General features: G+C 47.0%; 9 protein-coding genes across 9 annotated transcripts in view; 6 read left to right on the top strand and 3 right to left on the bottom strand.

Annotated features, from left to right (window-relative positions):
• LOC131215682 (peroxisomal N(1)-acetyl-spermine/spermidine oxidase-like) overlaps window positions 1-512 on the top strand; it is a 1587-nt gene extending 1075 nt beyond the window's left edge. Inside the window, exons 2-3 of the mRNA XM_058210074.1 lie at window positions 4-215; window positions 323-512. Coding sequence (XP_058066057.1) covers window positions 4-215; window positions 323-512 — 402 coding nt within the window. The remainder of the gene's footprint in view (window positions 1-3; window positions 216-322) is intronic.
• Window positions 513-977: 465 nt separating this feature from the next.
• Window positions 978-2531, top strand: LOC131215681 (spermine oxidase-like). Its single transcript, XM_058210073.1, has 3 exons — window positions 978-1604; window positions 1668-2230; window positions 2297-2531. The coding sequence occupies exons 1-3, from the start codon at window positions 978-980 to the stop codon at window positions 2529-2531; spliced, it is 1425 nt and encodes a 474-aa protein (XP_058066056.1).
• A 537-nt stretch (window positions 2532-3068) lies between these two features.
• LOC131215680 (spermine oxidase-like) lies at window positions 3069-4736 on the top strand. The gene is made up of 3 exons (XM_058210072.1): window positions 3069-3770; window positions 3843-4408; window positions 4478-4736. Exons 1-3 carry the CDS (start codon window positions 3069-3071, stop codon window positions 4734-4736), a joined length of 1527 nt encoding a protein of 508 aa, XP_058066055.1.
• A 333-nt stretch (window positions 4737-5069) lies between these two features.
• Window positions 5070-6754, top strand: LOC131215679 (spermine oxidase-like). The gene is made up of 4 exons (XM_058210071.1): window positions 5070-5248; window positions 5313-5537; window positions 5605-5824; window positions 5894-6754. Exons 1-4 carry the CDS (start codon window positions 5070-5072, stop codon window positions 6752-6754), a joined length of 1485 nt encoding a protein of 494 aa, XP_058066054.1.
• Window positions 6755-6881: 127 nt separating this feature from the next.
• On the bottom strand, window positions 6882-13839 carry LOC131215678 (uncharacterized). The gene is made up of 9 exons (XM_058210070.1): window positions 13771-13839; window positions 12816-13080; window positions 11155-11432; window positions 10736-11064; window positions 10319-10444; window positions 10131-10234; window positions 9864-9917; window positions 9300-9734; window positions 6882-9213 (listed from the first exon to the last, which is right to left on the bottom strand). Exons 1-9 carry the CDS (start codon window positions 13837-13839, stop codon window positions 9098-9100), a joined length of 1776 nt encoding a protein of 591 aa, XP_058066053.1. The 3' UTR covers window positions 6882-9097.
• Window positions 13840-14651: 812 nt separating this feature from the next.
• On the top strand, window positions 14652-19091 carry LOC131215677 (WASH complex subunit 5). Its single transcript, XM_058210069.1, has 8 exons — window positions 14652-14671; window positions 14991-15167; window positions 15243-15537; window positions 15603-16092; window positions 16163-17780; window positions 17843-18298; window positions 18376-18765; window positions 18849-19091. The coding sequence occupies exons 1-8, from the start codon at window positions 14652-14654 to the stop codon at window positions 18997-18999; spliced, it is 3597 nt and encodes a 1198-aa protein (XP_058066052.1). The 3' UTR covers window positions 19000-19091.
• On the bottom strand, window positions 18500-19984 carry LOC131216732 (peroxiredoxin-6). Its single transcript, XM_058211292.1, has 2 exons — window positions 19806-19984; window positions 18500-19731 (listed from the first exon to the last, which is right to left on the bottom strand). The coding sequence occupies exons 1-2, from the start codon at window positions 19948-19950 to the stop codon at window positions 19193-19195; spliced, it is 684 nt and encodes a 227-aa protein (XP_058067275.1). The 5' UTR covers window positions 19951-19984; the 3' UTR covers window positions 18500-19192.
• A 361-nt stretch (window positions 19985-20345) lies between these two features.
• On the bottom strand, window positions 20346-26982 carry LOC131215676 (uncharacterized). Its single transcript, XM_058210067.1, has 6 exons — window positions 26726-26982; window positions 24262-26658; window positions 24029-24201; window positions 23744-23954; window positions 23504-23647; window positions 20346-21174 (listed from the first exon to the last, which is right to left on the bottom strand). The coding sequence occupies exons 1-6, from the start codon at window positions 26978-26980 to the stop codon at window positions 21019-21021; spliced, it is 3336 nt and encodes a 1111-aa protein (XP_058066050.1). The 5' UTR covers window positions 26981-26982; the 3' UTR covers window positions 20346-21018.
• Window positions 22497-23627, top strand: LOC131216731 (U-scoloptoxin(11)-Sm6a-like). Its single transcript, XM_058211291.1, has 3 exons — window positions 22497-22654; window positions 22748-23144; window positions 23231-23627. Exons 1-3 carry the CDS (start codon window positions 22547-22549, stop codon window positions 23431-23433), a joined length of 708 nt encoding a protein of 235 aa, XP_058067274.1. The 5' UTR covers window positions 22497-22546; the 3' UTR covers window positions 23434-23627.
• Window positions 26983-27151: the final 169 nt, after the last annotated feature.

The following is a 27151-nucleotide window of genomic DNA, read 5'->3' as shown; positions in this document are numbered from 1 at the left end:
CAGACTTTACGGCAATCGAAGCACGCCTGGGCCGAAGCCGTTGGCTTCTTCTACCGCGTGGACAGCAAACCGCACGTGCTCTGCGCCTGGTTGAACGGTGCTCAAGGTCGCCAATCCGAACTCTTGTCGGATGATACGATTAAGGAGGGTCTGCTTTACCTGCTTAGCATTTTCGGTAAGAACTACAACTTCGGAAACGTACAAGCTGTTTTGAGGTATGTGTGTCACACTGAATGTTGCAGTCGCTAGGAGATACAAGATTTTCATCCATTCCCAGATCGAAATGGTCTTCAAATCGCTTCGTCCGTGGATCTTACTCTAGCCGATCGATCGCCACTGAGCGTCTTCAAACTGGAGCGGGTGATCTGAGTGAATCGCTCACAGCTGCTGCTAATCACCCGGTAGTTCTATTTGCTGGTGAAGCCACCAGCGTCGAACACTACTCCACTGTCCACGGTGCGATCGAAAGTGGCCAACGTGAAGCGAATCGTTTGATCGACCTGTATCAATGAGCTACGCTCTACGGAAACTAAGAGTTCATACAGAATTGGAAATGAAATAAATTACTTTTACCTCAGCATTCAAACTTCGAACGTTGGACCTACGGTAAGTGGTCCCAGCATGATCTACACTCAGTGCTGATTACACATGCTGTCACTTTGGTATGAAAGCATTTCGCACTTCCCTCCGAGCTAAATTTATCCGAGATAATCACACGCGATAAATGTTATCCAATGAAACGAAACCGAGTATCACTAGCGGCCGGTTTGATTGTGATTCACATTTTACCATACAGAGACCCGTAAGATGTGTTTGTGTAATGTTTGCTTACAATCATACAATCATACAATCTCAATAAGCGTTTTCGATGCTCGCGGACTGGGGTAAAAACTCACGCTTAAAAGACGTACGACGAGAACGGCTTAAACAGTCAGTCGTCTGTCTGGTCAGGGGACTGTTTGTTCCGTAAACGAATGATGGCGAATCCGCGTATAGTCGTGGTCGGTGCCGGAGCAGCGGGTATTGCCGCTGCTAGCAAACTCTACCAGAGTGGCATTACGAACGTAACGATTCTTGAGGCCTCGGAACGCTTTGGAGGACGCATTCGTACGACTCCGTTGGGTAGTGCCGGAGTTGTGGAGCTGGGTGCCCAGTGGTGCCACGGCGAGCAAGGTAACGTTGTTCACGAGCTAGCGTCCGGTTTTCCTGGTCTTCTAAAATCATCTGTTGCCGCGGAAAAAATCGTGCTAGTGCGCTCAAATGGCCAGCGAGTGGATCCAGATGTTTATGAGCGCCTTATGGCTATGAGCGAAGAACTTGTGGATTCTGAAGAGCGCGACGAGTTCGAAGGAAGTTTAGGAGAATTTTTCACGGGCAAATACTGGGAAAAGCTCGATACCGAAGAATCTTTCCGCGATGTCGAACGAGCGTTGGCTGAACAGTTTCTGGTCTATTACCACAACTACAATCGGGGCTACAATGCGTACGATACGTGGTATGAAGTGGCCGCTCAGGAAACCGACAGCTATGAGCCAGCGGAAGGAAATCAGGCACTTGCCTGGACAGGGCCGAAGGGGTTCTCTACCATTCTGGATATTCTGTCGGTGAGACGATCCTCTGAGCGCTCTGCTGTTGACTAAGTCTTAAAGATGTCTCATACATTGTAGGGTAATTATCCAGGTTCTAGGCTTACCCCCGTACCGCTGGAGCAACTCACTCAATTCAATGAATCGGTTACCAACATTGAATGGCACGAAACTCCAGCGCATACTGTCATTGTGACCACCGAAATCGGATCTTGCTACGATGTTGACCATGTGATCGTAACGGTCCCGTTGGGTGTTCTGAAAGAAGCTTATCGTACTCTGTTCACCCCACCGATACCTTCCATCAACCAGAACGCCATTGAGGGAATTTGCTTCGGCACACTGAACAAAGCTTTCCTTTTATTCGATACTCCTATTCCGGAGCAGCTTGGAAACGTGCTTCATATGTTGTGGTACGAGAATGATTTGAAAACGCTGCGTGAATCAAAGCATTGCTGGGCGGAAGCGGTGGCCACCTTTTCGTTAGTCGACGGTCAGCCCAACGTCCTGTGCGCCTGGTTAAACGGCCCCGAAGGTCGGCAGGCAGAGCAGCTGCCGGACGACACGATACGGGAAGGATTGCTCCATCTTTTGAGTATATTTGCCAACAACATCCACTTTGGGAAGGTTCAAGCAATTTTAAGGTACGTTTCGAATCCACGGAAACATCATTAGCATTGGACATTATGCGTTGAGCTTCTCACCCGCAGGTCCAACTGGTCATCAAACCGTCTCTTCCGCGGCTCATACTCTAGCCGATCGATCACCACGGAACGCATGCAAACGGGTGCCAAATATCTTGCCTACCCGTTTATGGACGCCATGAATACACCGCGAGTTCTGATGGCGGGAGAAGCTACCAGCCACGTGCATTACGGAACGGTGCAGGGCGCCATCGAGAGCGGACAACGAGAAGCACAGCGTTTAATCGATATGTACAAGTAATGTGTTAGTTTAATGCAAACACAATACCACACAAAGTGTACGGTTATAAGTAAATGTAAAAGTTTTGTTAATAACTGCTTTATCTCTAAGCTGGACCTTTTTCTGAAAAACATAAGCTTAATGCTATTTAAATCCTTACCCTAAGCATTACGATAAGGCAGGGACTAAATTTGTTTTGGGGTGTCGAGAAAGGGCCAAGTTAATTCTAGTGTAACCCAAATTTTCGTCGCTCATTGCGTCTACTTAGCAAGTGACAGCATTCGGAAGGAATATTACGCACACAACAACCCAGACATGCTGTCAGATTCCAATATTCAGCGAAGATCGTTTTCGTGTCGATCGTTTTGTATCGGCCTAAATTTAGAACAATCGCCAACCTAGACCGTGACATCGCATAAACTGTGACAAAGTTCTGCATCGGTCTTCTATTTGTTCGTACCGTTTGCATTATCAAACACGGTAAAGATAACGCGTCCATCGCTTACCTCACAATCCCTGCGCTTCCAGCACTTCGTGACTATTGTGAAAACTCGCGCAATGAAGTGGACTAATGCAGTCATTGGCTTACTCTGCGGTCTGTTCGTCGGGTCCACAGTTTGTACCGAGCACGATATGTTAAACCCGCGCATAATCATTGTTGGAGCCGGAGCGGCAGGCGTGGCCGCGGTTAGCAAACTCTACCAAGGTGGTTTAACGAATTTGACGGTTCTCGAGGCATCGGAGCGCTATGGAGGACGCATCCGTACGACTCCGTTCGGTAGTGCTGGCGTCGTGGAGCTGGGTGCGCAATGGTGCCATGGTGAGCAGGGAAATGTGGTATACCAGATGGCGTCCCGGTTTCCCGGTTTGTTAAAATCATCCATTGCCAAAAAAGAACTCACTCTCGTACGTTCAAATGGCGAGAGGATAGATCCGACAGTGTTTGGACAATTAATGGCGCTTGCGGAGGAAATTGAAGAGTTGGACGAGCGCCACGAGTTCGACGGAAGCTTCGGGGCGTTTTTCGAAGCCAAATTTTGGGAAAAACTAGACATTGATGAGGTCTACCGTGGCGTAGACCACGAGTTGGCGCGACAGTTTCTTGTGTACTATCATAATTACAATCGTGGCTACAGTGCCTACGATTCTTGGTACGACGTTGCGGCTCATGAAGCAGATAGTTTTGAAATTACCGAAGGCGATCAATTGCTGGCATGGACCGGGACGCGAGGCTATTCCTCCATTTTAGATATTCTTTCGGTGAGTGGCGACAGTGGAACATGTTCAAAACGATGTATTTTCATGAAACAATCTGATATTGCAAAACTGCAGGGAAACTATCCGGGATCCGATACTAGCACACGAGTGCCGTTGGATGCGCTGACTATCTTTAATAAGTTTGTTACCAACATTAAATGGCAAGGAGCTCCCGGTAACTCCGTCGTTGTAACCACCGAAGACGGAGCGCGCTACGACGCTAACCATGTGATTGTAACGGTCTCCTTGGGGGTGCTGAAGGAAAATTACCGCACCATGTTCACACCACCGCTACCCTTCGTTAACCGACAGGCCATCGAAGGAATCCATTTCGGGGCGGTGAACAAGATTTTCCTACTTTTCGATGCTCCTATTCCGGCACAGTTTGGAAATGCTATAAGCCTGCTGTGGTACGAACGAGATCTGCTGGCACTAAACCAGACACAGCACGCCTGGACGGAAGCAGTGTCCTTTTTCTATCGAGTGGATGGCCAACCAAACGTCCTTTGCGCTTGGTTAAATGGCCCCTTAGGTAGGCAAGCAGAATTGCTGCCCGATGACACGATCCGGGAAGGCTTGCTTCATCTTCTCAGTGTATTTGTTAACAAAATCGAGTTTGGAGAGGTTCTTGCTATCGTGAAGTATGTCCCCTGTCCCCTTCAAGTAAATATTGGCATGGGTTAATATGCATTGAATTACTTACCGATTAGGTCCAACTGGTCATCCAACCGTTTCTTCCGCGGCTCATACTCTAGCCGATCGATAGCCACGGAACGCATGCAAACGGGCGCCAAATATCTTGCCTATCCGCTGATGGACACCAACACCACACCACGGGTCCTGATGGCCGGGGAAGCCACCATGGAGAAGTATTATTCCACCGTTCACGGAGCAGTCGCCAGTGGACAGCGTGAAGCGAACCGTTTGATTGATCTGTACAAACAAAAGGGAAACTCGAATGATCAATAAGTTACCATCTGTATCATCTGTAGCAAGGCGTAAAACGTCTTAAACAAATTTAAATACGATAATAAAATCGAACATTACATATTTCACCGAATTGTGGTAACTGACACCAACGACGAAAAACGTTGTTCTTCCTCCGCTAGGATAGAATACTTTCCATCCATCTTATCGCAAGCTGATAGCGCTGAGACCAACCATTATCGCAACGAAACGTTCGATTAATTCGGTATTTCGGCATTAGTTCCTCGGCAACAGAGAGCGGGAGACCCGGCGCACGTGATAAAACCGACACAGTTACAGCACTCGTTTGTTACGTTCCATCAAACTGTGGAAAAAATGAAATCTTCGCCCGCCGTGTTAATCGTTGGAGCCGGTGCAGCGGGCATTGCAGCAGCAACGAGACTACTTGAACACGGATTCTACAATCTTACCATTCTGGAGGGCGAAAATCGCATCGGAGGCCGCATCCATTCTATACAGCACGGGAACAACATGCTCGACTATGGTGCCCAATGGTAGGTACGCACCGGAAATCTGGCGGACTCGATATTTTGACCAGCTTGTGTTTCTTTTCTGCAGGGTACATGGTAAAGATAATAATTTCATCTACGATATGGCCAACGAGTACGGACTGGTCGAAATTGAGACACACAAGGAGAACGAACTCTACTACCGTTCGAATGGTGAGCCCGTGCCAAAGCACATCTCAGACCGGATGATGGACACCCTGCACACACTACTCGATGCAAACGCCGATACGTTGAAGAGCTTTTCGGGATCTCTAGGAGAGTTCTATGACATGGTGTAAGTTTATGAGTAGAAGATTTTACTTCTTCCGAAAACAACCTCCATTAAAGCGCGCCGATTCCAGGTTCCAGGATGCATTACGGGCGGGAAAGTTCGCTGGAATAGATCGGCGGACTTGTTACCAGCTGTATGATTTTTTCATCAAATACGAAAATACTTACAACGCCACAGACACCCTGCACGAAATATCCGGTGCCGGACTGCTTCAGTTTGAAGACAACCAGGACGAGTACCTCATCAACTGGAGGAATCGGGGATTTCACACGCTCCTTGACTTACTAATGGTAAAAAATGGCAACCAGAGCAGGAGCTTTCAGGCAGTCCACTTGGTAAGCTTTTCTCATGCTTCACAGAAAAAACTACCCGAACAGAACAGCGCCAACCCGATTCCGGTTGATGATTACATTCGGTTCAATCATACCGTCAACTCGATTCGATGGAACAGCACAGGTGACAATCTACCGTCACAGGTGACGGTCGGCTGTACCAATGGAGCATCGTTTACGGCTCGCCATCTCATCGTAACCGTGTCCCTGGGAGTGTTGCAGGAAATGCACCATCGCTGGTTTGACCCGCCGCTACCCCTCGCCAAGCAGAATGCCATCGAGGGTCTCTACATCGGAACGATCGGTAAAATGTTTCTCGAGTTTGATGAGCCCTTCTGGCCAACCGACGGGACATGGCATGGATTCGGCCTGCTGTGGGAGAAACACGATCTCGATCAGATCAAACCGGACCGGCGCTGGCTCACGGGGGTTTGCAGTTTCTTCGTTCCGGCACACACCGAACGCCTGCTGGTGGCATGGGTTTTCGGAGATGCAGCGCGCACTATGGAATCGCTACCGGAAACGGACGTTATAGATGGATTGATGTACTTGCTGCGTAAATTTATTCCTTCCACGTTCGGACGGCTACCGCCCGTTCCACGGTGGTTTTCGCGAACGCGATGGCACAACAATCCGCACTTTCGGGGCGCGTATAGCAGCCGGTCCCTAAAATCGGACTCGATGAATGCTAAGGCAGCCGATCTGGCCACACCGTTGCTGGCAGGGGAAGGTTCGCGTGCTTTACCAATCGTTCAGTTTGCCGGTGAAGCTTCCCATCCTGAGCTTTACTCGACCGTTCAGGGAGCCGTCGGAAGCGGGTGGCGCGAGGCTAACCGTTTGATCACCGCGTACCGGAGCACTACTCTGCCAAAGAAAGCAAAACTGTGAACAGTGATGAGCATGCTAGGTGGGTCTTTAGCAACTTAAGCAGACTTTACCTTAACAATTTAGTTTTTAACTGATAAGACGTTCAGTTTTTTTTTATTGAAGACATTGTTTATTGAACTTATCTCGATCATTTGTTTCGACTTTCTGCTCATGCAATCAACCAGAATTTACGAGGGGACGAAGGAAATGTGGGGTGTCATTTGTTTTTACCGCGATCAGAATTCCGTTCATATTGCGGTAGGGAAATGGAGATGAAATAGTTTTTGATAACTCATTGCTAAGACGATCGATGAATCGGTGTATTCCGCTCATTATTCACTATTAACAATATTCGGCTGAATTTTCGTACTTTAGCTGATTTCGCGTCTCACTATACAATCATTTATAAAACGCATTTTAATTGTTTGTGTTTGCTCTTCCTCGTGCCCATGTTTTGCAACGTCATTTGTATCTTTGCCTGGAAGCTACAAAAATGGAAAAGAATGAACAAAAATAACTCAACTGTAATTGTGTTGTGGTTGTGTTCTTCTTTCCGCCTGAAGCTTCCGGGTTTCTTTTTCACCTTAAAACTAATTCCAATCGTTTCCCTTCTCTAGAATGTAGAGCAAACCTAAACAACTATCCATTTTGTAGCTTTAAAGGATCAACTTTTTGGTTGCTACATTCTAACCGCTTATCAGTATCATTGCAGAAGGGAGCAAAAGTGCGGGCGGCGGTTCCTCTCTGCGGGTGTTGCTCGTTTTATTTTTTTCCTTATTTCCTTTCGGCCGAAAAATCTCCGCACGCTGCTACATTCGTTACTAAAGTACAAACTTAACTTACTTGCTTGAAATATATACTTTCAACCGAGATGTCGAGAACAAGTGATTGTGTATAAAATATTAAAAGACCATCAAAGGGAAATTGCAAAACTGTGTGTTCACAGAAACACCAGAGTAATCCAACAGTGCAATAGGATCCGTCAAAGTCGCAGTTGTTTAGTCACCAGTAAGTTAGCAAAATACAAACAGTAAAAACAGTTACCCCTTAAAATAGGGTAATGTTAATCGAGAATAAGAAACCGGAGCATTTATGACACAGTTTTGTATTGCGTATTTTATCTTTCCCACTGGTGCGCGCTGGTGGGGTCTGAATCATTAATAGGAACCCAAATTTGATAGAAACTAAAGCGACAAATAATGAACACAATAGGCCACAATGATCTATTTTGTTCGTTGTTTGGCTTTACGTTACAAGTGCGACTTTTGTCTAGTTACAACTTAACTTACTACGCATCGCCCCAAAACCTCTGACTTAAATTTCTGGCTATGGCTAAAATATTCTGCTGCTGCTCGAAACAATTAGAACACAAACAGTACCCTGTTTTATGTACAGTTTGATTGTGGTCTGACTGTTTTATCCAATCATTTGCCAGCATTCATCCTAAATTAATAAAGAAAATCACGTAAAAATAGGCGCCTGTTTGAGGTACTTTGTTCCTTTTCTTGACCCAACTAAACCCACGTTTTGTGCCATTAACAGATGCTCCTAAATGTGTTGGAGGTCTGTTGGTTTGCTCTGGTGTTTCCATGATGTGTGCCTCTTTCAAATAAACTGACATCTCTCACTGTTAGTTCTATTTACATGTGTATTGATTGTTTACTTCCTTTGCCGACACCGCGGTGTGTTGCCTTTTTTCGTACATTTTTAAAACAACCAATGATGCTCCAATGGATCAAATGATAGAGATAAAAATAAACCTGGAAAAAACCCTTTCATATCTCGTGAAACATTCACACAACAGTTGTGGACAAGAAATAAACCTACAGTAGACGTTTATGTGAAGTAATGTCCATCCCATTTCTTCACCCGTCAAATGATGCATTCGGTGTATTAAACACAGAGTTGCTGCGAGAAAGGTTCAATTGCAAAATTGCAACCCAAAGGTTGATTGCTTGCGCAAGGGACCATTCAGTGCATTGTTTGAAATGCGTGTAAAAAGTATGCAATAGTAATAATTCCCTGCGTGTTTTTCTGAATCGTTTACTGACGAACATTTATGTACACCACACAACTTGCCTCAAGTTACGTTAATAGAATTGAAGAACATCCTATATATTCTTGGGAACAATGATACGTCTGGTGGACGGGGCTTTCGAGTCTCGAGTGATTTCGACTCCGGGCCCAGAGGAAATGCGTCTTGTGGTACGTCACAACAAGACATATACCGAACGTTGCCGCACTCAGTGTCGTCAGACCGAATGTACCAAAGGTGGTGCATCCCTTATACTACGAGTCTACTTTTTACTTTTCTTTGTCTCTTCAATTTCTGTGTTAGGTGAATGCTCTCTGCCACCCAGGTGTTTAGTTTCCGAGGACATGCACATCATCTTGTTCTTTTTCTCGCTGGCGGACAGCGACAGCCGTCTCTACAAGCAGGTAGAGACACTTAAACTGATCTTTATCGTCGCGGATTACGCCTGTGAATAGAAGAAAAACCCAGTCAGCATCTCTGTCTAAAACAGTACAAATGAAAGCATTGCAATTGACAGCATTATTCACGTACCTTTAACTTTGACTGCCGTCGTCGTATGTTGGTTGGTGTTCTGAGAATTATTATTATTGTTGCTACTACTGCTGTTGTTGTTAATGTTCACTGTGGTATTTCCGCCGCCCCCGGTGGCATTGCCACCACCAGCACCCGGGACTATTGTGGTCGTTATCGTCTTGGCGTTCGATTCACTCAGTGGAGTTGCTGTTACGGTCGTTGCCTTTCCAGAGCTTGTCACAACGGTTAGCTTCTTGGGACCCACTTTCAAAGTTTGCAGGGGAACTGTACTGCCACCGATCTTCACAGTGCCAAGCGTCGTGGAAACTATGGGCTGGCCACTGACCACATGGCCCGTGCTGATCACATTCCCAACCGTAGCTGTTCCCGTTGTTGTCTGTCCGATATTGCCTGTTGTACCGATCAGCTGCACTCGCTGCAACCCGACTGGAACTGTTTGTCCGGATTTTGGAAGATTCAAAATAAAGAAACACGTTAGTATAGCGCGATACTATATGGTAACGAAACTTTCGTTACATTTGATCATTTTTAGGGATTGATTGATTAAATAGTTGCCTGTACCTGGTGTGGTCGTGATAATCTTAGAAGGATTGTTGGTTGCAACTGCTCGAGATGCTGTGAGTTTGAATAGGAAGCCGTTTATAGATGACACCAAGTCGTTATGTTGCCATTTCCAAGCGGTTACGTAGTTTCAATTTATATATGTGCGTTCCGTAGAGCAAATCAAGAATAAATAAAGACGAACGACATTAGTATGTGTAATTATTGTCTACGTCCCAATTCTATAAATTTTTAAGGTTCACTAGGTTTAATAAGGTTTATTCTTACCTGTCAAATTATTTGTGCTCAACGTAGGTATATGAGCAATATTTGTGTGTGACGTCGTGAAGTACTCGTTTACGGGGCTGTCAATGACTTCCTCCTCCGTGATCCTACATAAAACATACATCGCTCATCAGAATAAATGCTAAGGCAATCCAAGGCAAAACAATGTTTAAAAATCTCGTTCTACTTACTCTTCGTGAATTTCCTCGTCCTTGTCCGTTGCGTAACGAATGATGCCACCCCACTCGGTTTGCTCCGACGGTTGCATTTCCTCCTCGCTTTGCGTGTACTCATACTCGATGTTGCTGTCGTCCGATCTGGGAAAGGAAAAGAAATGTTTACGTTTGCACCAGTTTAATTTATACTCAACTAAGAGGAACAAAACCAAAATTGTCTTTAAGGAATAATTAAGAAAGAATAAAATTGAAAACCTTTCTAAACCGACAGCATGCATAACATTTTCATTTGAACGATATCTTCCGATCTTTATGGTTTGTTCAAATCTAATTAATGCACATAAACATCAAATAGACATTTAAAACATTTCTTTATCTGAGTCAGACAACGATAAGGAAAAAGTAAACTTCGGATTGTATCACGGAACTTACCGGTAGATGATATTGTCTTCGTAATCAACGTCATCCTCGACCTTCACCAATCCGTTTGGAGTTTGCACATATTGATGCCCAAGACTGGAAGTAATAATCTGCGGTACACCGTCTTCGATAACCTCTTCCTCTTCAATAATCTCCTCCGTTGCGCCCACTATCAATTCGGCTGTTGGGCTCAACGAATGCGCCATCTGACCTGGGCCACCCATTGGACCAGTCAACTTTTTGCCGCGCCTTGAGATGGTGTAATGCAGCGGATCGTGTCCCTCCCGTCGGATCATTTCTGGCAATATGCGCCTCCGCGCATTGATGAACCAGTTGCATACCTACAGCAACAAGCAAACCATCGATTACATGCAAGGCTCCCGGTTCATGGAACTAAGAAAGAGCTCGAGGATACTGCTCCGTTACTTTACCTGCAGCACAGTAAGATTGGCTTCTTGTGACAAAACTAACTTCTCAGCATCCGTCGGATACGCATTGAAACGGTGATCGTAAAGCCATCGTTTCAATATCTTGACGGATGCTTTTGGAAGATTTCCACGGCGCTTACGACTGGAGTTTAGGCCGCTGTTATTGATACTGTCATTGATTTCCTGCTCATTGCTGAAACTCAAATCGCCCATCGCATGCTCCTGGTCTGAACACTCCGTGTCATCGGCGCTTGAAGCATGCTGGAAGTGATGTTCTTGAGCTGGAAGCGAAAAATGACAAATAATTTCATGAGATTAAATAAAATAAACTAAAAATAACAATAATTAAAAGGGATTAAGTTTAGTTCCAAATGTAAGCCATTCACAAATATGTTTGGTTTAAGATTTTAGTTTGATTTTGGTTCGCCATACAAACATCCTGCCAATTATACGAGAAAGCGGCTGTTTTACGAAACTGTTTGGAATTTGATCAAAATATAAACATACATAAAATGTCAAAATTGACGCAATGTTTCGATCTATGTGTTAGTCTCAATGCTCTCATAGCCAAAATGTATATTTAACATTTTATTTCTCAAAATGGTATTGGTTTAGGCTCTCCATCGCAAACAGCCACTGTCAAACACAGAACGATAGCTAGCGCACTTTTAGTCGAACACAGTTTGTTGTCTTCCCACCAACGAAACAAGACGTGTGGTGGTGTTAGTGACTGTGATGAGTTTTTCTAACAAATCGACAGCCACCGCCGAATGACACCGCAAAAGCAAAATCAATGATGACAGCAAAAACCGCAAGCGGCAATCGCATCGTTCTCTAGATCAAAACTTATAACAAATATACATTTCAAAGATTTGCAGAAGATGTATTTTAATGTAATTTTATCGAGTGTTGGCTTTTTGAAAGCTGTGGACGATACGCAGTTGGCAACGCCGCATAGCTTCGTATACATTCACCACTACAACTGAATATGAGCATTTAATACATCAAACGCACACTTTCGCATCTCATATGCTGCAAATTACGTCAAAAAGGATTTTTGACATCTTAACACTCCAAGCCAAATATCAAATAATTGTGATAGAGATTTCCTCGGCCAATGCCAATCATATCCAGCAAAATATGTGTCGAACATGTTGCTAAATTACATTTTTCCCAAGCGCACGCACAAGAGGAAGCTTACTTTCTCCACTGCATCAATTCGCCGCCACAGTACGACGCCATGTTGGATTAGAATGAAATGTCACCCTGACGCACGATGCTTACCAACGAAAACTTTTTACGATATTTTGATGCTAAGACGAATAATCGTTTTTGTATCTCGTAGCAAACTACGGATCCTGTGAGCGATGGACTTAAACGAAACCCTTGATAAGACATTTTCAGTTCTTCCAGCCTAGACAAAATAACTAACATTTGACATTTTGACGGACTTTGGAGGTGGAGCAAAACTCAATTTCCGATGTTTTTGACGTTAAAAATTATGCAATACATTTTGAAAGATCGCTTGTTTACGAATAGCGAAGAGAATAATACGAAATCTAATGCCAAATGATTTTTTCCAAACACTGTCCGAAGAGTAGTCTTGTTTGCTGATGGTGACGCGGCGATCGCTTAAAGTTTCTGCCTGGTGCGGTCATACATACCTTCAGATTCCTGCATAAGAAGGCTGGCCTGATAATGAGCCTCCTTGGCCAGGTCCCGAACGTCCCGCTTCGTGTTACCCGAGCCGCTGGTGGTCGTTAGCACGGTGGTTGTCTCCATCGGCACCGTAGTAATTTCGAACTCCTCATGGTGCAATTCGTCGGGACAGAGGATAACCTCCTCGGTCTCGACGATTTCCTCGACTTCCTCAATTTTGGCGGCGTTTGTAAGACTGGTACTAACCAAAACCTTCGGGGTTTCGGCTGCCTTCGTATTTCACTATTTCGCTTCACTTCACCCACTAGCGGCTGCCCACTGAATGTCGCTTGCGTCAAAGCTCCAATTTTTCTACTTCCACTATTGAGTCATGTAAACTCTCACTGCTATGATTGGAACCAAATGATGACTGCTTGGTCCGACTATGTTACAACCTCATCGATTAGTATCGCAGCCCGAGTTCGCGATCGGTGTGTTTAGTATTTTTTGGGGAATATACTTCTGCCTTTCGCACACACACGCGTGCACAAACACACCGGATGGGAAACTGTGAGAAAAGAAAAACCAGATCCTTACTTCATTAGTCCTCCAGCACCAGAGATTTCACTGGCAACCGTCGTGTGCTATGCAACGCGCGTCTATCATTGTGAGTCGCTTAATTTCTTTCTGGAGGGCAAAATCTACGCGTAACACTAGATCGCAATGTTGTTCAGACTAACTGATGCCGTTGTTCAGCTGTCAAAATTATCAATAGAGGGGGAAGAAAAGACGACACAACGAATCAACAAAGCGCTTCCTAGTCAACTTCTCGTTGGCCACTTACAACTGTCAGCACTGACAACGCGTCGGCTTTGCACACAAACGCGGCAAAAATTCAATGATGCTTGCTTCGATTGAGGTGCCAGGAAAAAACAAAATGGCGATGAGCGCGTGCCTTCGATGGTGTGCGTGTTGCCTAACCAGATCGAAGGCTGCAATTGTATTAGTCGCATTTGTCAGCTGTCTGTCATCTCGTCCCGAGTATGGCATCTATTGAAAAGCATTTTCCAGGTGTTACATTGAACAGTTGCTGAGCGAAAAGCGCTGAATATACATATTTGTATCATTGAAACCAATAGAACCGCATGATAATAGAACAATAGTCTCATCCATAGAGCATCGATACACGATTTTCTGAAAACAAGCTCACGCTGCTACACACACACTCAATCAAGGAAGTATGACAGCCGCTGTCAAGTGGCAAAATATTTTCCGAAAAACTTCACCTTTAATTGTTTACTAATTTCAGCAAAGCTTCTGCACATCACGATGCACGAACTAATCGCGGTCAATAATCTATTGAGTTGTTTGTATGAGCGAATCTCGCATTGCTGCCTCACAACAGCAAACATAAAAGACATGAGCTACTTCAGATGCCTGTTACAAAATGGCTTCCCCCTGCCGTGCATCGTGAAGCATCAAAAATATCGCTTCAAAGCGCTACAGTATTTCGACTATCGCTTTGTAAGCCCAAAATCATTGGTCCTATGTTGCGTTCTTGCTGATCTGACAGTAACAATATGTTTCAATTTGGCACAATTAATGGCGCGCCGAATGAAATGTCACTCGAAAAGGGATCAAAAGTAGCTGGCCTTCTTGACCAACGAAGAGGAAGCTTTTACGCGTCAAGCTTCGAATGACGGCTCAGGCCGAAAAGATGCAAACTATCAATCACATTTGTTTACACTCCGTTTCCGTCCCGCACGGTGCCGCAGCCAAAAAAGCGGATTCTTCTAACGTATTCGCACAGCCCGTTGTTAAATCTAATTCATTCCATTTTCCATTTTAATGGCTTGGTAAGGATGACTGAAGAGTGCGGAAAGTACGCACAGGAAGGCCCGCGAGATAGGACAATCTAGACCACTAGACACTGTTTCAAGCTTGCTATTAATGCTACGTCGATTGCTTACCTGAGAATCGCCTGATCTACACTTATCCGAAGAACGGTACAATGTTTGGAACGATTTTCGTACGCCAATCGGATTTTTTATTGCTCACTTGACAATGTCAAAATACGAATGATGCGTCCTGCGTTTTGTTTTGCTGCGGTACGGCGAATTGCATGAGTTTCGCCTGTCTCTCACCGCGGGCACTCACGGGCGAGAGCTCGCACTCTCTGTTTTGGTCTTGATCTTCGACAGCGAATCACCTCAAGTTACGGGGACTATCGGACTATCGGATGCCGCGATGGCGACAACTACGGAATTCCTGGCCGAAAACAATGTCTGCGGGCAGACGATTTTGCAAATTGTTGCCGAAGGCAACACCATCATTTGTGAGCTGCTGCGCTTGAAGGACTACGTGCCGGAAGTATTTCAGTAAGCCCATTGATGTGCCAACACAAAGGTGGCCAGTGCTGAAAACCCTAAACTGCTTAATGCGTTCCTACACAGCTTAAAAACGAAAGAAGAGCAGCACCGGTACGGTGACATCGTGAAGGACTTTAGCTACTTTCAAGTGGCCGATTCACAGGAGGCAAAAATAGAGGCGGACGCCAAACTTCGAGCCATCGACGAGGAGCTGCGCGAAGGCTGCATCGTCACGTTAAACCGATTCTATGTCGTGTTCGAAAGCATACACAAGTACGTGAAAGACCTGAGTACGTTCCTGAGTGAGCTGAACGGAGGACTTTTTATACAGCAGTCGATGGAGAAGGTGTTCCAAGACGAGGAGGGCAAGCAGCTTATGGTACGACGACGGCCAAGAGCCATTAATCTTAGGACAAACGGAAATCACAACGGTTTTCTTTCCAGTGCGAGGCCCTGTACCTATACGGCATGATGCTGCTCGTCGTCGATCTTCACATTCCGGGGCTTGTACGAGAACGTCTGCTCGTAGCTTACAATCGCTACAGTGCCTTGAAAACCCACAGCGACAGCAGTATTGACGAAGTATGCAAACTGCTACGCTCCACCGGTTTCAATGACGATGGCTCGGCAGGCCGCAAAATCGCCAGCTACCCGGAGGATTACTTTGCGCGCGTCCCAATCAACGCTCAATTCATCGAGATGGTGATCGGTCGGCTGCGTTCCGACGACGTATACAACCAGATTTCCGTCTACCCCTTGCCGGAACAACGCTCGACCGCGCTCGCCACCCAGGCCGGCATGTTATACGTTTGTCTGTTCTTTTCGCCCACCACGCTCCACACGCAACCGGCCCGGATGCGTGAGATTGTAGACAAATTTTTCTCCGACAACTGGATCGTCTCACTTTACATGGGCATCACGGTGAATCTGATCAGTAAGACTCGGCAGTGGACGCGCTTCGTTGGGGCCGCCTTTTCATAAAACTTTTCCCCTTCTCGCTCCAGATGCCTGGGAACCGTTCAAAGCCGCCAAAATGGCTCTCACCAACACACTGGACGTGGCAAACCTACGCGACATCAGCCAACGCCAGAAACAATCGATGCAGGTGCTGCTAGGTCGTACGCGTAATATTCTGCGCGAGGGTAATCTCACCGAGCAAAAGTTGCTTGATCACATGCCGAAAGTGTTGGGACTGGTTCGCGAGTGCAACATTACCGTACGCTGGGTGATGTTGCACACGAGCACGGCCACGTTTGATGCTTCGTCCAAACGCTCTCGCCAGGTGCGTGAGCTGATCGAGTCCGAACTCGAGTTTAAGAATGGCGTAACACTGTTCGAACTGCTACTGAACACGAGTCAGCTTGAATTAACGGTGCGTGAGGCATTGAAGCGACTGCTGGCGGAAAAGGAGGTGCGGTGGGAAAACTTTCGGCGCGAAGCAGCCGATCGTATGGCGGACCTGGCCGATGCCTTTTCCGGTGTACGACCGTTCGTGAAGACGCGCAAAAATGCCAGCTTAGCACGCTGCTTCGCCAATATGCGCAAAGAAATCGAGGCATTGGGACGTGATGGCCAGCACATCAACCAGACCGGGCGTACGATCATACAGCTCCTTCAGGCTTTGGAGGAGGTGCAGGAGCTACACGATCTCGCGCGGAACATGCAAGTGAAGCAACACATTGTCGAAACGCGTCAGCTGCTGCACGAACTGTTCCACACGATCGGCATCAAGGAGAACGATCTGATCAATCTGCAACTGATCGGTGACTTTAGCTACGCCTGGCGTCTCATCGACCGTTACACACCACTGATGCAGGAGAACATCCGTCGCCAGCCGAGGCTCGTGATCAAACTGCGCTCCACGTTCCTAAAACTTGCTTCGGCACTCGAGATTCCGCTTTTGCGCCTCAACCAGGCGGAATCAGCGAACCTTTTGGACGTATCGCAGCACTACAGCAACGAGTTGGCCAACTTTGTGCGCAACGTCGTGCAGATCATCCCGGAAACGATGTTTACACTGCTGGCGCAGATCATCGAGCTACAGACGAACGTATTGCGCGAGCTGCCTGCCCGGCTCGAGCGAGAGCGCATGAAAGAGTATGCCCAGTTCGAGGAGCGTTTCCGGATTGCTGAGCTCACGTACACACTTTCCACCTTTACCGAAGGAATATTGGCCATGGAAACGACGCTCGTCGGAGTAGTGCAGCTCGACTCGAAAGCACTTCTCGTCGAAGGCATCCGCCGGAAGCTGGTGCAGAGTGTGTCGGAAGCGTTTCACCAACACGTAGTGTTCAGTGGGAAGCTAAAAGATGCCCAAGAATTGACAGGGCGGCTAGACACTCTACACAAACTGATGCACGGCTACCGGCGCTCGTTCGCTTATGTTCAGGAGTATCTCAACATCCACTGCATGCGCATCTTGCACGAGGAAGTGCAACGTATCGTGCGCTTTAACGTGGCCCATGAATGCGCAGCGTTGCGGAAAAATAAGCCAAAAGATTGGAGTGGCCAACCGGAAGATGGCAGTCTGGTGCGTATTCCGATCTACAACCCGCTCGACATGAGCTCGGTTAATTATATGGGGCGACTGGCGCGCGAAGTACTACGAATCACCGATCCAAAGTATGCAAAAACACCCTTTACCTTAACGCAGCTCCCATAGCTAATGTTTTTCGTTTCCTTAGAACCACTCTTTACATCGACATCTGCTCGACCTGGTACGACACCAAAGCACCACACCGGTTGCTGCTGACGAACAAATTTGCTTCCAAAATCAACGATACGCTCGGTCCGCCCGGATTGTTGGGGTTGGATGAAGTGTACGGAGCCATGTTACGGGCTGAACTGGAATCACTCCTCGCAAACGTACAGCAAAAAGTTGGTCACGAGCACAACTGGAGTGACGCTCTGGCGAACATCAAAAGCGAACTAGAACGGGCGGACGTCGTAGAAAATCCTGCCAAGGCGTACGCCGCTTTCGGATCGAGCGTATCACGGCTTTTGACAGCAATCAACATTTGCGAAGGGGTTCAAAAGACGGGCCAAAAGCAAACGTTGCGAGCCCACATTGCCCTCGAATTGAATTGTAGCTGCAAAATCAAAGCGACCAAACTGGAAGCATCGCTGAGGGCGCTAAATAAGTAAGTTGATTCTTGGCTGATTCTAGCAACCGTACACAAGTTTGTTAAAATTACTTATTACTTCATGCTACTCCGAGGGCCATTGTTTTGGACTTTAAGCGGCACCAAATGAACGAAATGCACCCGGTACCGCCAGCAGAACTAGCTGCAGAACTGAACACCTACCTACGGTACGCCGGGTTGTATGATCCGTATCGGAAGGTTTATTTGGCTCCATCGGACCGATCGGCATCTGCGCGCTTCGTTCCGCTGCTGCTGTTTCTCTTCGTCGTATCAACGCTGGGCAAGTGGCAGTACCTCGAAAGTGTGGATAGTCTCGTGACACGGCGCAAAAGCGATACGCTCGACGGTCACCCAACGGTGGTCGGTGTGCTGACCGTGCTCCGGCAGATGGGGGCGGTCGAGATGGATCTTTTTCTGCAGTATCTGTGCCAGTACGTGCTTTCCTTTGTCCATGCCAATCTCGAGTAAGTACGCGTGTGTCGATGAAGAACATTTTCCTACCATTATTCACGTGGGAATCGGCTTCACTGTCCTTCTTTCGCAACAGAGCCAAGCAGCTGGTCGGAACGGAGGCCCTGTTTGGTTTACGCTTTCTGGAGATCTTCAGCAGGATCGCCGAAATTCCGCGAAGCTATCTCGAGCAATATCTACCGGAGGTCGTATTGGATCAGTACATTCCGCAGGCGGACGGTAAATGACGGCGATCGCGTTTCTTCCAATTTTTGCAATAAAATGGCATACCGATTGTTATTGTTACCTGCTGCACTGGTGGCCAAATGGTGCTATGTACACCTAGTATATTTCTTTTGTAGTTCGTTTCTTTAAGTAGCTTCTTGGAAAGCAAAATGAGATAAGCAAATGTGTGCGAAGTGATAAGTACATGTGACCGCACTATTCTGGACATTCGGTGCGACGTAAATACCCTTTACCGGACGGCAGCGGAACGCTCGTAACACCGGCCGGGAACAGTGTTGGGAGCTGATCATCCGTTATCGTCGGTAGAACCATGACTGCCTCCCCTTGCCGCCAATCGGCCGGTGTTGCCACCTTCCTTTTGTCGGTCAGCTGCAGGGAGTCGATCGCGCGCAAAATTTCTCCAAAATTACGCCCAGTCGTGGCCGGATAAAGGATCGATAGTCGTAGCTTTTTGATGGCATCGATCACAAACACCGCTCGACAGGTTAACGGTAGTCCCGCCGAACCGATCTCGTCACGATCGAGCATGTTTAGTTTGACCGCGAGCTCGCGGCTCGAATCGTCGATTATCGGGAAAGGAAACGCGCTGTCGCCGGATGTGGCCGTCAATCGGCCGTACGCCTTGATGTCCTCGATCCATCCATTATGGGAGGCCACTGTGTCGCAAGAGAGTGCAATCGGTTTCACGTTACGCTTGGCAAACTCGGGCGCCAGCTTTGCTACGGCGGCCAATTCTGTCGAATCGAATGATGAACGAATCTCTCTTTATCAAGATAACAGATAGTAAATAACAGAGCGCCTGCCTTACCGGTCGTGCAAACGGGGGTATAGTCTGCCGGATGCGAAAAGAGAATTGCCCAACTGTTTCCCATCCAGCTGTGAAAGTCGATTGTGCCGATGGTGCTGTTCACGGTAAAAGTGGGGAACGGATCGCCAAGGTTTAATGATGCCATTTTTAGGACTTCTTCACAAATTCACGGTTCCACACGATACCGGCAAACAAACAGACAAACAGTGATTCACAGAAACACCGAAACATTTTGAGATCTGGAGCTCAGTGAGTTTCTGGGCGGACTTGTGAGATACCGTACTTCTTTCGTTTTCCAAGAGATGGCGCTGTTCGTTTTAAAAATTTAAAATTAAACGGCAATATTCATCGAAGAAGTTGGATTTGATAAAAAAAAAAACTAGGTTAAAAAATCCACCCTGAATGCCGAGTGAAGAAATGATACTTGAAGACCTAACGCATGATGAATCACAAAGTAAAAGCTTTCGCTTCTTACACAGAACGTAAATGCTTAAAAGTTCGTGCTTCTTTTATTTCCACAACAATTTTTCCTATCCACCGTTTCGTGCTATTTGTTGATCATGATTCTTATGTTATCGTGTGGCGTTAATACGCACTAGGAGCGAACAATTAAGCAAAGGAAGTGAACGGTAAATCTCAAAGAGGTACATCTCTTACACTAACTTTACTTATTTGCACTTTACCAGTAGAAAATAAACTTTTTTTATAGTAACCTAATATTGTTTGCTTTATTACTAGCACGGGATTGCGGGATGATTAACGAATAATCATTCTTTGCTAGTGCGATATGTACGTCGCCTTACACCGTAACCAGTCGAATCAATCATGAATGTTGAAAAGGAACTGTCTAACAGCCACGGGCGAGGCTTAGGCACTGTTGGATTGGTTGTTTCGGGGAGCAATAACGTTTTCCTAACCGTCTTAGCACAACATCGTGGCAAACATTGCTTAAATTTAACATGTGTTCAATGCCTGTTTGCTTACTTATAGGCGACCTGTGCATTTCTAACGGTGCGTAGGGCCTAGCAGAAAGGCTTCCATTTCAGCCGACCGCTCGCTGTACCTCCGTCCACGTGAAGCCTTTGTCGGCTTCTTTCAATTCCTTAATAAAAGTGTCAGAGTGTTACACAAGTTTGTGTAATTCAGAAAAAAATCATAAAATAAAAACTAGCAAACACAATCGTACATCGTTCTGTGTTCCTAAAACGTTTTCTTACAAAACACCACCCTTCTCAACGAACTTCTTGAACATTGTTTGGCATTCTGCTGTTGTCCATTGCTTGGCGTGTTGCTTTTGCTCTAACGTTAAAATTGTGTCCAGATTCGCCAGAAGCTCATGGCGAAGATGTTGTTTGGTTGACTGGATCGCCTGGGGGAAACAAAAGTTACAAAACACTGGATTTATAAAAAATAAACCACATATGATCCTACATACGATCACACGAAAGTAAATAACTAACTCTTTCTTCAATACCCTTATAGAGACAGGAATAGCCTAACTTTGTACTGTGTCCATGAACTGTGTCATTTGCAATACATTAACTAGAAATTAAAAAATATCTGCCACAGTTAACTATTAGTTTTAAGTAATTTATAGCCTGTTGGTTAAGGACAACATTTTATTCCTTTAGTGTTGTTTATATTTATCAAAATTTGATAGTGTTGTCCAACACATCAATGCCTCTTTGAGTGTGAAATGAATGAATGCAATAAATAAGAGCGAAGTCTGATCAAGAATCGATCCCATAGAAAAAAAATCACGGCATATTTTTGGACCAAAAACAAGCACAAGAGTTGCTGCGAGAACGAGATGGACGGCCCAACACACCGGTTGCATCCACTCACGACCACAATTCACGATCGCGCACAGTACACGACGGGTGGTAACGATCTTTTGATGTTTGTTTATTTATGTCTCCCGTTTGTCTAAACTGCCGCGTATCCATCCCGACCCTTGTGAGTATCCAAAAGAGCTATCGTTAGGTTTGTCGTCATAAGTTGTGCGTGGTCGGCCAAGGGACATGGCACCTGCTGCCGGGGGAATTCTATTCATCCATGCCAACTTGCTCAACCAATTGAGCGTAGACCAGACGTTAAGCCTGGGTGCGTCGGCGAATGTTTCCACTTCTCATCATTACCTCGGACACGGAAAATCCTATCGACATCATCGACTAGCACGAGGAAATCGCTTCGTTCCACATCCAACCGCGCTTCAAGATCGTAAAGATTTATTTTCGATCTCGTGGCGGCTTGTGCTGCGGTACAGGGTGGGGAACTGGACGAAACGAACCGAAAAGTGTTCATTTGCAATGGAGAGACGCTCGGTTTCCCGACCTGACGCAGCTGATGGTGCAGGTGGTTTCTTGGAAGCCGTGTGCCGTCTTGTTTGGATTTGAACGCTCTTGCCAAACGGCTGCCGTTCTTGGCAGGGCCAATTTTTCGTTGCGCTGGGGCCCATATGTCTGTGCGAAGCGCCAAGAGTTTGCAATTTCATCTCGAAAGGTGTGCCATGCTGCTCTTCGCCTGTCCTTTGGATTTTTTATCTCACTTTCGCGCCCATCCCCGTGTTTGGCGTGCGTGATTTTAAACGATCCATTCGGTCGGTCGGTTTTGGCGCAAGATTCACCGAACTATTGACCGACCGACTCAGTTGCTTGGCTGGTTTCGGTCGGTTAGTAGGGTTTGCCCACTTACACGAGTCAGCATTCCCGGGACATTTTCCCCATTACCCGATCAGCGTCATGCTACAATCTCAATGTGGCCTAGTAACGGTGATTGCAGGTTTCGTAACTATCATTCTCACACGATCGGTCGGTGTCACGGCCTACCGTTATCATTATGAAGATTATGTAAGCATCGAATCAATTTGGCAATTGCGATCAGTTCTAGTTCTCCTTCACTTTCGTATCGTTTCAAACATCGGCTAACCAAACGCGCCTCAGGATACGATGATGGGCACGTGCCGGGAGAACGAGGTTTGTAATATCGTACACCATCGTCACTGGATGCCGAGTACGGTGGACAAAATTTGCCGCTGTCCGTTCAACACGCCCAGTTGCCCGGTAGTTCATACGCGCCACGGAAACATCGTGAACGTGAACAGCCGGACGCAGATGAAGTTTTGCGCACCGCTTAGTGAGCTGCGTCCGTGCCACGATGGCGAGATTGCACTCCGGCGCAAAACCCTCTACCAATCGTACGGCGTGAAGAATGTTTCCATCGTCGTCGACTGTCTGTGCGATCACCGGCAGAGCTACTGGACATTTCACAACCGCTCAGGAGAGGACTTTAACGATGCCCGGCACCTGTTCACGGTGGTGCAAAACTACAAATGTGTTGGTAGGGCTGTGGTTGTTGGAATGTCTTGTCGTTTGTCAAACTCACGATCTCCAAACTATCTTTGCGTATCTTTTGCCATCTTGCAGCCATGAAGCGCTGTGCACCACACGAGTTTTGTGGATACGGAAGACGAGATTACGGATTCATCTATCATCGCTGCACCTGTCCCGTATCACACCAGTGTAAATTCGATCTGGATGAGTACGACGACGAGGTGAGTGAACTCTTCTATCAAGGCCCAGCGTACATTGCACGGTGCGTCCCCATCTATGACTACGATTGGTGGTAGCGGCACACGAATCATCAGCACCACACAAACATAAGAAAAACAACATACACACAAAAATAAACAAGCTTACCTGGGCAGAACGAGTGGCCAATGTTTTCGTCAGCGAGCGCGCACGGGTGTTAAGACGCTCCGGGATTACCACGTCCGTGACGAGCCCGTATTCGAGGGCGGTGTAGCAGGTGATCCGTTTTCCCAAAAGCAACAGCTCCGTTATCTGTGTGAAGCATACCGAAAGGACAGAAATTGATTGTGGCTCCATAATATAGCGAAAAACAATTATAACAACAGAGTGTTTCCCGTTTTCTCGTACCGCTTTGTTGCGCACTGTTCGGCAGCTGGAGAATGCTTTCAGGGCCTCCGGGAGGTAGCCTAAGTGTCCGTACGGTGCTGTCAGCATGGTTCCACTTTGGGCAATGACAAGGTCGAAAGTGGGCAGCAACATGACCCCCATTCCTATCACCTCTCCGTGTATTGCGGCAACGATCGGTTTACTAAAGCTGAGCAACACTTTAAGGAAGTTCCTATAACAGAAGAAAACGAGAAATGACCCATGAAAACGACTTGTGGACGACGGACAAGCGTTCCTAATGCGCACTTTAAACACTCGCTCATTGTCTGGGCGGTCTCTCCGAGTGTTTCGGGTGGCTGGATCAGGTACCCGACGTCCAGCCCTCGACTGAAATTGGTTCCTTCCGATCGTAAAAGCACAGCATGCACGGACTCATCATTCTCCAGCAGGGTTAGCGTTTCCCTTAACTCGTTCATAACCTAAAATTGAAACCCGGTTACTTGCGGCGCTCGTCTTTACACAAGCAAGGTAGAGCTTACCACGAACGTGAAAACATCCTGCAGCGGTTCGCTCGTTTCGTGTTCCGCTGCGCTGTTAATGTCCACACGGACACCTTGCGTTTTGAGGGCAAGCTCAACGAATGAGTCATACTTGGTGCAAACAAGCTCCTTCAACTGTTCCAGGTGCTTTTGCAGCGTTTGATCGGAACCATTCACTATTGCGTCGCCCTTCGGAGCCGCCCTACGATTCGATGTGGATCGAGCCTTGACTTTGGTTGCGTCCTGTTTCATTGCCCCAATCTTAAGCGCTTTACTCATCACATCTTTCATGCTACTTAACAGCTTCACGTCCACCTTCACCTCCGGGGGCGAAGAAGCTTTCTTTGTCGGTTTTGCGAACAGGAACTTCTCTTTTACGGTGTCCGCAACCGGCGACACATCTTGTTGTTCGGAGGGAGCAACTGGTGTGGCGTCTTTTTCGCTCGTTGAAAGATCGATGCTCAACCGCCGAGAACTGGCACTGCTCGAGTAAGAGCTGTTTGATCGGCGGCGTATGATCATCGCATCCTCACCGCCCTGCGCGTTGTACACATAATCCCAGTCTTTGCCGATCGACGCGTTCTTCCGTTTTCTAGTGGCAGTAGCTCTGGCCGTCGTTGGGTTGTTGTTATTGTTGGCCACTTTTATTTCTGCTGCAACCGCCTTCGGACTTTCGGGCAATTTTACCTCCAAACCTCCACCACCGGCACTACCAGGCGATTGTGACGGCGTTGATGCGCGTTTCACGCGCACCCGAAGTGCCTGTGACGTGGTAGAGTTCTCGTTTGGCAACTTGCTCTGCTTGATGACCACATCGGTGATGATCTTTGTCTTTGCCAGCAACTTTTCGTCCTCGTCACTTGTGTCGACCTCACCGTCCTTCAGCAGATCTTTTCGCGTCGTTTCGCACTCCACGTCGTACAGCATATTGATCGCTCCTTCGTCTCCTAACAGCCGTTCAATTTCGTTCTTGCGCTTCTTTGCCTTCGGATCGATCACAACTGGCGATGGTTCGGGTTTTAACGTGCGCTTCCGAAACCCTTCCTCGGTGGTCTTGATCGGTTCGGGGGTCAGCGCACGTTTACGCTCCAAAGGAACGTGATCGACGCAACGCGATCGTTCGTCGATCATATGAACGGCGACGGAGTCGGCTCGCTTTCGTCGCATCGTCGCCGCGCTAGGGTTGATTTTCTCGTTGAATGTTGATTCTCCCGTTGGCTGTTGGTTGCGGCCCGATTTAACCAACGCTGCGAACGGCATGCTCGAATCCGACGGGTCCCATATGATTTTTTTCTTTTTAACTCGTTTCACTGGTTCCATCGTTGACGAAGGAACAACAAACTGTGTTCCTTGTTCACCGTCCTCTTGTGTCGCCGACATGATGGTGGACTGAGATGGTTTGGCAACCGAATCTTTTTCTGTCTTAAGTTCCGGCACCATCACAACATGCTCCTCATCCCAGTCGGAGACGAGCGAATCGATCAGTTGGCTTTTTTTCGCCACAACGACAGGGTTTTGCTTAGGAGATTTCATTAGTTTGGCCGCACTTAGTTCACCCTGAACAGCAGCTTTGGGAACCGCGACCTTCGGTGGTTTCTTCATTTCGCAGGGTTTGTTAGTGGGCTGTATACGCTTTTCGATGTGCTTCGGTTTTGACTCCTGTTTTTCCCTCATCTGACCGCTGTCCGTTGCCAATGGAGTGTCCAACGGCATAACAGTCGTCTTCTTTGGAATAGCCCGTATCGTAGTTTGTCCAATGGTTACTCCAGCCGAAATTGGTTTCGAGTGCACTACTGGGCTGTTGTTTGTTGTTGTGTTCGCTTGCTGCAGTTCTGGAGCAGCTTCGAGCTTCGTTCGACTGCGAGGTCGACCCTTCTGTAGCGTCGGAAGACTTTCGATCTGCCTTCGGGCAATCTCCTTGTTCCTCTCAAGTTGCGCCTGATGCATTTCTTCACCGTCCATGATCGTAATTTGCATCTCCTCCACTATCGTTTCGTCTTCATCTTCCTCGATACATCCGCTTGCTTTGGCAACACAACGTATTTCGACATCATTACCTTCGAGGATCGCAATCAGATCGTGATCCTCTAGCTCGATTTCCTCCGCCTCAGCCGAAGGAATCGTTGTCGCGGGAATGTCACTGCTCAGAATCATATCCGTGGGGATCTCAATCGCACCGCTCGAGTCGAGCGTCTTGGGTTTTGCCAGTGTGATCGCCTCTGGTTTCGGTTCAATCGACTTGGTCAAGCGGCCACGAATTTTCTGTATCAAGTCCTCCTTCGACGGAAGTCTGATCGGGGATTTCGATACAATCATCTGTTTTTTCGACGATTGGTGCATGACTTCGTCCTTCCTGACGCTCCTGTTTACACTGGGAAGCTTCCGTTCCTGCGCCTGCTATGAAGGGGCATACCATTACCATTACTATTGTTCTGATCACTGATAATTGGTGATTAGTAATTACATTTAAAAGCTTTCGCGCAGCATCCGATGATCCCGCATCTGGTACCTCCATTGGGGGCTTTGGCGGTGCTTCCAGCGTTGTCAGGGTTCTATTCTCGTCATCACTCATCATGCTACCATCTTCCGCTAGGGTTGCTGTTTTGGTCGCTGGTCCTGTGTACAAACCATCGTCCGGAAAACCTATTTCAACAATCTGCGGACCACTTTCGAGAACGTTGGATTCCGTTTTGGATTTTATTTCACTGCCTTGACTCATGGCGTTGGGTTCTGATTACTACGCTGTTATTGCGAACGAACATTGAGCACTGTCAGAGCTAACGCACGCAGGACGTTCGCAGTAGGCCACTCCCTGCGGTTAGCCGTAAGTCGGCTATCAGTGTCTTCGATAAGGTGGAATAGATATCAATACTTGATGAATCTTCACGAT

This window comes from Anopheles bellator, chromosome 1, assembly GCF_943735745.2.
Source record: "Anopheles bellator chromosome 1, idAnoBellAS_SP24_06.2, whole genome shotgun sequence".
Taxonomy (NCBI): Eukaryota; Metazoa; Arthropoda; class Insecta; order Diptera; family Culicidae; genus Anopheles; species Anopheles bellator.
This window is presented reverse-complemented; position numbering and strand designations above follow the sequence as displayed.